This window comes from Neodiprion fabricii, chromosome 2, assembly GCF_021155785.1.
Source record: "Neodiprion fabricii isolate iyNeoFabr1 chromosome 2, iyNeoFabr1.1, whole genome shotgun sequence".
In the NCBI taxonomy this organism is placed as follows: Eukaryota; Metazoa; Arthropoda; class Insecta; order Hymenoptera; family Diprionidae; genus Neodiprion; species Neodiprion fabricii.
In genome coordinates, this window is record NC_060240.1 from 10,233,258 (window position 1) to 10,242,404 (window position 9,147).

The following is a 9,147-nucleotide window of genomic DNA, read 5'->3' on the forward strand; positions in this document are numbered from 1 at the left end:
TTAATTAATTAATAATATAATAAATTGTATAAGCTTATTCATAGCTACTGAATATGTGCTTGCTCGAAAAATGAATTGAAATAATTTAATGTAAACATGACTAGTTTGAAATATTTTAGACAAAATATAATCACAATTGCCAGCAAATATTATAAAAGTGTTTTACTCACCGAGCACAAATCCTCGTCCCCCTCCTCCTGAATCACCGCGATTACCCGCAACCACCCCTAACCACCCCCAACGACCACCGCCAACCACCTCGAGTTATACCTCGAATACTAATAAATATTTTCAGGATGAGAACAAATCAAAAATACCGTGTAAGGTTTAATATAATTTTATCATCGACACATTTTACCAAAAAGATTATGAGAAGATTATAAAGTTATAGAAATTTCATTAGCCCACTGACAGCTACTGAATTTGGGGTTGCGCGAAAAACGAATTGAAACAATTTATTGTAAACATGAACCAGGAACCACGGAGCGCTTATCCTGGAAGTCGAGAAATTTTATTAGCGGACTGACAGCTACCGAATTTGGGGTTGCGCGAAAAACGAATTGAAATAATTTATTGTAAACATGAACCAAGAGCCACGGAGCGCTTATCCTGGAAGTCGAGAAATTTTATTAGCGGACTGACAGCTATCGAATTTGGGGTTGCGCGAAAAACGAATTGAAACAATTTATTGTAAACATGAACCAGGAACCACGGAGCGCTTATCCTGGAAGTCGAGAAATTTTATTAGCGGACTGACAGCTACCGAATTTGGGGTTGCGCGAAAAACGAATTGAAATAATTTATTGTAAACATGAACCAGGAGCCACGGAGCGCTTATCCTGGAAGTCGAGTTTCACCGCGTAGCGGACCCGAAGCGCGGGATCCGGGAGGTTGAGAACCCGGTACTCGAAATTTGCGGAGCGCGACTCTCATCCGTCCGCTCTACTGCGCGGTTGTTACCCGACTGAGGAACTCGGCTAGCCGATTTTAGATTGGTGACGTCACTTTCCGAACATCCGAAAATTCAAACTTTGGTTTCGAACTGTAATACTAGGTATGATGATGTATGATGTATAATGTATGATGTACGATGTACGATGTATGACGATATGATATGATGTATAATGATTTTAGTTTTCACATGTCATACAAGAAATACGCACTTTATCTCTCCTGCCGATTCCAGACTCAAGCGGCCAGGCCCTTCGATGGTCAGCCGTTGACTGAAGATATATCCTTCAGTTAACGGGTCAGCTGATAACGCTGTCGTTCTGCGACAGTTGGATGATACAATTTTTGCTCGTACCTTTCAAATGTGCGTTAAAATACAGCTAGTTACTTTGCAGCTTTTCTTAATAAGTTGTGAAATAATCACTTCAATTCATACCCGACTCTAATATTTCAGGTCACGAGGTTGGATGTCACACATCATTGGCGACTACTGTCGGACGTGAAATTTTCTGAATTTATAATAAAAATTTTACCGTTCAACCCAAGAACCAAATTCTTGACGCAAGACTATCACTTTAGATAATTGATACAAATTACCTACTACTTGAATAACTAGCTTCAAAATTAAGAAAATCGTATGCAATATATTATCCAATGCACTTACCTAATCTCAATTTTGCGGGAAAATTAAGACCACAATCGTGACAGAAATAAATAATTTTTTATTAATTATTTCAGCTGAAAAGAAATTACAAATATTCTCAGTTTTCATATAATGTGTTAGGCAGTGAGAAGCTATAGGTGTTAAATTGTGAAAAGTCATGGGGAGAAGTAGCATCAGTCTTGCAACATCTTCGCCTTATACGCAAGAAAGTTTTACAGGGTAACAAGATGAAGCATTTCAGCGTACGTGGATATAGTGAAAAAATTTTTTTGACAATGGATTCGACCGCAAAATAAAATTTTAACTAACTACATGAAATTTCACTGCAGGTTTAGTACATCGAATTTTTTTTTCTAACAATCATAAGTATAATATGATCTCATTAGTTTTGCATCTACTGTAATTATACACCAATTATCATCGAATAAATTAACATCATAAACTCACACACATATTGAAATATAGACTTATTGTAATGAAAACTAGTCAATACTGACAGATTGGTGAATACACACCGCAAGCTTTAACCGTCTTGCATGGTCAGAAGAAGTGTTTAGTAATGCAATACTTGTGAAATGCAGCACAAAAGTATTATTATACTACGTATGATTGGTAAAAAATAAATAATATATTGATGAATCAGAATAAAATGCACTTTTCTACCATATTAAACGTAGAAGAACACGTAGAGAGAAAACAATGACGAGTTATATCATAAATGATTAAATGCTATCAAATTTGTGCGCTGTATGGCAAAATACACGTATTTAGGAGCAAAAAGACATTAGGAATTGAAGACTTAGAACTTGAGGCCAGATTGAACCTCGTGCATCGTCTTTGCGGATTTTTGCAAAAGATCGCGCTCTGTGTCCGTAAGCTGCTGCAGGACGACTCGGGATACTCCGTTTTCGCCCAGGACGCAAGGAAGGGACAGAAATACGTCCTCGGTGATGCCGTGGAATCCCTGAAGAAATACAATTGAGACGGTAATTTTTGCGAAATCGTATCGCAGCACGAGAACTATTCGTGACATCTCGATGATAATGACTCACGTTGACGAGAGTGGAGATCGCGTGGACGGAGCTCATATTGCGCAGAATCGATTGCGCCAAGTTTGAAATGCTCAGACCAATCGCCCAGGAAGTGTACCCCTTTAGCTTGATCACCTCGTACGCACTCCAAACCACCTGCTTGTGGATTTCGCCCCAGTTCTCCGGGTCCTGATCGGTACCAACTTTGTCGTTCAGGTCGCGAAGACGCACTCCAGCGATGTTTACACCTGACCATACGGGAACTACGAAAAAAAATGTGCTCTAATTGTAGCAAAAAAATTGTTTGCCGTAAAATAAAAATAAATAATTCTCTCAATGTGTCTACAGCTGTATCGGTGTAACCAAATTCATATTAGGGTTGAAAATTTAGACCTTAATTCGAACTTTCTGAACGCATGTATGTATAATATTTTGGTTGAAATATTTACCGCGACGGTATCATGGTGAGTAATTTTGGACATATCGACTAGTCTTTCACACAAGTCTGGATACTGAAGGGAGGAAAAAATGTGTTCAAAGTGAAACCAATATGGCGGCCACAGTCAGCCTGCTTTTTCAGCTGATGATTAATATTCTTTTCACTCTTTTCATTATTCCACGCTATATGCACTCGAAGTTTTGGCAATATGTCGTTGCATGCGCTGACAATGAGTAATAATGATAATAACAAATTGACCTACTTTACACGCCATATTAGCCTCACTTTGTTCAAACAAAGTAGTGTGCAGGTGGTTTAGAAATATCCAAACTTGTGCACAAGATCTAGTTCGAAATTATCGACTTGAAAGTTTCCACGTACCACTTGTGTCACCGTGTTCTCCGATCACCCATCCGTGGCAGGATGTCGGAGCGATTTCGAGTCTCTGCGAGAGGAGGAAACGGAAGCGAGCAGAGTCGAGGTTCGTGCCGCTTCCGATAACGCGATTCTTTGGCAGTCCCGAGAGTTTCCAAGCGACGTAGGTCAGTATGTCCACGGGATTAGAAACGATCAGGAGAGTTGTTTCCGGGCTGTACTTCACCAGCTGAGGAATTATGCCCTTGAATATGTCTGTGTTTCTTTGCACCAGGTCCAGCCGCGTCTCTCCTTCACGCTGACGGGCTCCCGCGGTCACGATGCAAATCGTCGAATTCGCCGTCGCCGCGTAATCCGTGCTCGCGTTGATCCTTGCGTTTTTCAGGAACGCACTGCCGTGCTGAAGGTCCATCATCTCGCCCTTAAGCTTGTCGGCCATCACGTCGATCAGCACCACATCGCTCGAGACACTCTGTAGAGGAGAAAAAAGGGGCGATTATAGACGACCTTTCAAAATACGATATTTATATACGCTGATCGGAAGTAATGATAAATAGGGGAATTGTAACCAAAAAGATAACGATAAAAACGGGGGATGCCTAAGATTTTAAAAAGAAGGGCTGGTTTGTTCGACCGAATACGTTTTTTTTTCCTCTCTTTTTCCACCGTGCGGTAGACCGTGGAGGGTTCTTTTTTCAAAAAGACGGTTCTGTTGAATTACTCATTTTTGTAAAATTACATCAGAGTCGTGACTCTGGATAGCGTTGCCTGTATTTCGATAAGCAAAGTTCACCTTATCTTTTTTCAGCAAAAAAGATGAAGAAGCATCACAGATTTATCTACCTTGATAATAAGGAAAGATAAACTCAACTCAAGTTATCTCTGCGTTGATGACCATCTTATGTAGATAATCCACAACGCTACATGATTTTCGTAACGACGAACCCCACGCCCAAAAAAATTAAGATGGCTGAATTTGTTAAATTGGTCTGAAAACAGAATCACTGATCTGTATACTATCCAAAATTCTGAGACGATGGATTTTTTGGAGTGATAATGTAGAAGATATTCTACTATGGAAGAAAATTATTTCGTAAAAAATGTCGTTTTGCTTAAAAGTGTCTTTAATCAGTAAATTGTTTGATCTGACGTTGAATTATTCAAAATTCGATTCAGAATAGAAACGAACATTTTTGAACAAGCGATTTCTTTATTATAAGCTATATTACTCTAACAGTAAATGTAGACTGCGATATGTACTCACGTTGGTCAGGATGCTGAAGGCGCAGGCCATGCCGACCTGACCTACACCAACGATGGTGATTTTGTTTTTACCTCCCGAGACAGGCTCGACGACTGTTTTCAACAGCCTCTCTTTGATCGAAGTCATTATTCTGAAAGTGAAATCAATATTGTTATAGCTTTTACTCAGCATAGCGGATTAATGATTAGGACTTCATCTCATGCTCGATTAGAAATTGTCATTTCTGATTATCTACGCAGCCGATCGTCTACATATGATTATCGATGACTATCACATTTTTAAAGCAATCTTATACTGGTTTATGTATTTCGATATGATAGATAAATTAATCCGTCATTGATACACAAGCTGTAAACTTCATAAACGCCAGTAAGCAAAATGCGTATTTTAAATTTATGCTTTATTTTTTATCAATCTTCAAATACTTGTCACATCGTTTATGTTTACGGCTGGTCTGGAATAATATCGAATTGTCTTTGACGTTATTTGAAAATAATAGAACGATGCAGATCTGAAGCAATACAGCAACATCAGCATCTTCAGGGAGATTAATTTCAAAATATTGATGATATCGTTCACCAAAATCTGCTGAACGAATCGTAAAACTTCATCTCTTATGACATAAAAGCTTCTAATGTTTCCCACTAATTTCATCATGGTGAAATACGGACAACAATTAGTACGGGTAATAAGAAGCGAAAAGAAGAACGAAACGCGAATCTCATAAATTATGGTCAGTAAGAAATCCAGGGAACCTGGGGATCTATAACTTTAGAAATGACATTATTCTCCCCGTTCCAACCTTTTTTTATCTGTAAGTATTCCGAGAGAATCTTTCCTATTTTAAACGGTCGATAATGTAACACTCACAACGTTCGTACCGAGCCTTGTAAGATTCCTGGTTGATGAACGGAAATTCGAAGCCCTGTTCCCTTTGTCAAAATTGATCCAACTGACTGATTCTTTTTGCACTTCTCTACCAATATATAATATAAGGACTGACCGAATAGACACCAGAAATACGATAGAGTCTGAAGTGAGGGACTGAACTGATTTCAGGTACAAGGAAGGAAGCTGTCCAGATTAAAGTGCTGCGATCAACTTTTGCCCGTGAATGCTGCGAGATCACCTGATGGTTTGTGGGTGGCTCTGCACCAGCTACTCTTATGCCTGTTTCCCGAATTCAGGGTGCGATCAAGTCTTCCCGGATTCCCCCTGCCTCAACTGTCATCGCGCAGGCCTGGCTTTGACCTACTAACGCACTTGGCGTCCTTAAGCAGATTTGACTCTTTTGACCTTGCCGAACGCCTAGAGGTCGAATCACCCGGACCGTATGGTTGATGGTATGGAGCCAAGCTCGTAACTCGCTCACGTGTGTTAATATATTCGATGCGTGTATGTGGTCTCGAGTCCAATAAAGAAAGTTAGTGTGCTTTGTATGCCTGTAACGCGTGCATGGAATCTCTTATTTTATTTTGTCCATTCCATGTACCCAACACTGTATTCTCTTTACTTCTCTGATACAAATTGCGTTTTCATCTTATACCATCCCAGTGATCCAAATATTGTTTGCTTAATTCATTCACCAACGTTTTCACTTATTCTCATGGCATATATTATTTTATTACAACCAAATAACCAAAAGATTATCTGCGAAAATTCAATCTACGTATGAAAGTAGACGTAGCCAAAAATTGATCCTTGCACATTTGAGACAGTGGTTCGTTTTTTAGGATTGTAAAATTTCTCTTCTTATTTCTCGTTTGGATAGAAAATTTTCAAACTTATTCATTAATATACGGCCAGTGCTACGCCTTTACAGTATACAGTTGCATAGAATTTCACCCGATGAACGTAATTTTTGTCAAATTCATTGCGTCTAGAACTGTTGCATCAGCGATTATAAATTTGTATAGTGTTGAAAATTAACTTCTAGTGTGATATTGGAGCTAAAAATTGAAAAGTGGAGGGATGAGTATATAAGGATAATAGTGCAGATAGATTTGTGATAAAAGGAACAGGGACAATTTACTTATTATTCACTGGGTACTTACTCCCGAAAGAATCTTCAAGGAGTTATCTATTTTCGAAATTGTTATGTCTCGGGCAATAATGATCATAAACTGGGCTTTATCGATAAGATTTAACAGTGATAATAAAAGTAAGCTTATACTGCAGGGAATGCGAGCGTTACAGGAATAGAAATATGAATATTTTCATATTCAGATAAAATCGTAATTCCGATCGTTTCGTAGTTTCCCTTTTTAAACGCAGATAAAGTGCAACGACCTCTGGCAAAGCTACAACAAATGGCAAAAACATCTTGACGCTATTTAATCCGATCACTACAGCTGAACGTAAATATAACCCGATAAATCAGTGTAAGTGATTATTTTTAGGTTTCTATTCGTTACAAGAGGGCTTGAACATCGGCTGGTAAAATAGAACCTGGTGCACGAGGGTGGAAAACTTGAGACGCACCGCTCACAGATGTCAGTGCAAGTACTGATTCCATCACTGTGTATACACAAAAGTGCCGGTGAACAATCATCGTTAACAATTTTTTCAGACGACTATGACATCTAAGTAAATTGACAATGATTTCTTTTCTCCACCTCCACTTCCCTCTTGAGAACTCTGAACACATGTGTCCATTTCAGCTTAACGCGATTTTATTCAGTCGATTAACGTTAATTAACAATTGCACTGCTTTAAGAGCTCGATCTGAATTCAATGTGTAGTACCTGGAACCACCGTAAATACACGTGTAGCTCTTACGTTAGCTTCTGCTTAACGTCAGACACACACGTTTATGACAGGTGGACATAACTAGAGAAAACTGGTACTAAAGACAAGGTTTGATCGATTGAAAATGTGGTACTTACGATGAGAAGGGTAAACTTGGTCAACAAGAGACAATAAGTCCCGTGTGAAACTTGTAACAGAGTAGTAAACTCGAAGCCGGTATCGTAGACCACCTTGACCGTTTGACAACTCACAGGATTATGTTTCCCAAGGTGACCTTACCTCGTGCTTTTATACAGTTCTATTTTCACTTTCTCGCTCCGTCGAACCCCCACTTTGGCCGCTAGTCACGAGAATTCGGAATCTAAAAATTCTAAAATCATGCGCCGAATTGACCAGCCATCAAAACCATCGCAGAATCGTGATTAAACATGAATATAAATACGCAGGCTTGACTCCAGCGGTTGGCTTGGCCGCGTAACGGCGCGAGTGCCCAACGACACGTACGATTTGAAATTCTTCGAACACTTTCACGGCGCATGCGCAGCGCCGGGGATGTCACGAACCGCCGAATGCGCAGGCTATTCCCATCGGTCGTCTTCCTCGAAATTCTCAACGTCCCGTGGTTCCGACCGCTGATCCAATCGTGTCGCGCCTTTGGACAGCGAGCCGGTTGAATTTAAGCTCGTTTTATTCCCATGGTTCCCACTCGTATGAGTTCAATACAAAGCGGAACGAGACCTGGTCAATTCATGAAAGTTCAACGAAAACTGGTTACAATGAGTAGAAAAGATCCGCACGATTCGTGGGAATTGAGATATCGCCGGTCACGACTTTAATTTTAAAGGGAAAGAGTCCGAATCATACTGTCAGCATGAGGCGTTGTGTACATTTGATGATAATTTGAGGAAGGAGATGCGTTGGCAAAGAGTTGGTCGAACTTTAATTCATGATTCATGATTCGGGGTAAAGATAACAGCTTTTGACGTACAGCGAATGCTGGTGATAAAAGCGTTGTAATTAAGTCTGCGTTATTCCAATGTGATAAAGTAACGAGCGACTAACTTATGCTTGTCTGAAAGGCTATATCGGAGTCAAATGTTGGTGGTTCACCCTCGTCTGATGAAACAAATGATTGGCCAGCAAATATCAAAATTGTACAACCTAATGCAATATGTTGCGCTTGGCGTCATAGGATTTCATCAGTATTTCCCCGGTCTGGAATACGTGCGATTCGTCATTCGCGACTCGCTGAACCGCTATTCATTCGTCCGTCTCGCTTTCTCCATATTGGCCCGTCTCTGTTGCTCTCTGTTACTCTCCTTCTCTACACCGCTAACCGAGAACGGGTTGACGTGATGCTGAGCACGTGTTGCAATCACTGTAGATATTTCAAGTTCACGGTGCTTCTTGCGTCAAGCGGAAGGTGAATTGACTGCGATTGCTTTTGGTAGTTTTAAGGGATATAAGAGGCTGCAGTTTCACTCCAATTACAATGTCAGAGTTATATTCTCCAAATTCGTTACTTCATTTGGGCGAAAAATATGGATCAATTTTTGTGCTCCTAATCGTTGATACGAGAAGTTAAGAAAAACTTTATCGATACTTGACTCGACTTGAATGAGGAAGTTAGTTTGAATAGTATCATTTTTGAATTCGATTCATAGAAATTACTGAA

At 39.8% G+C, this 9,147-nt stretch overlaps 1 protein-coding gene across 3 annotated transcripts; it reads right to left on the reverse strand.

Annotated features, from left to right (window-relative positions):
* Window positions 1–1,653: 1,653 nt before the first annotated feature.
* Window positions 1,654–7,747, reverse strand: LOC124175526 (L-lactate dehydrogenase-like). Of its 3 annotated transcripts, none has more exons than XM_046555874.1 (5): window positions 7,610–7,747; window positions 4,725–4,854; window positions 3,467–3,932; window positions 2,668–2,909; window positions 1,654–2,579 (listed from the first exon to the last, which is right to left on the reverse strand). In XM_046555874.1, the coding sequence occupies exons 2-5, from the start codon at window positions 4,848–4,850 to the stop codon at window positions 2,415–2,417; spliced, it is 999 nt and encodes a 332-aa protein (XP_046411830.1). In that variant the 5' UTR covers window positions 4,851–4,854; window positions 7,610–7,747; the 3' UTR covers window positions 1,654–2,414. The 3 variants fall into 3 exon arrangements, with proteins under 3 accessions (XP_046411830.1, XP_046411832.1, XP_046411831.1); XM_046555876.1 differs by lacking the exon at window positions 7,610–7,747 and adding an exon at window positions 5,606–5,900; XM_046555875.1 differs by lacking the exon at window positions 7,610–7,747 and adding an exon at window positions 5,595–5,900.
* Window positions 7,748–9,147: the final 1,400 nt, after the last annotated feature.

Coding starts and splice junctions, on each gene's coding strand:
- LOC124175526 (XM_046555874.1), bottom strand. CDS start 4,850: ATGACTTCGATCAAAGAGAGGCTGTTGAAAACAGTCGTCGAGCCTGTC. Junction 2,910..3,466: donor AGAACACGGTGACACAAGTG/GTACGTGGAAAC, acceptor TTTTTTTCGTAG/TTCCCGTATGGTCAGGTGTA. Junction 2,580..2,667: donor CGATCTCCACTCTCGTCAAC/GTGAGTCATTAT, acceptor GTATTTCTTCAG/GGATTCCACGGCATCACCGA.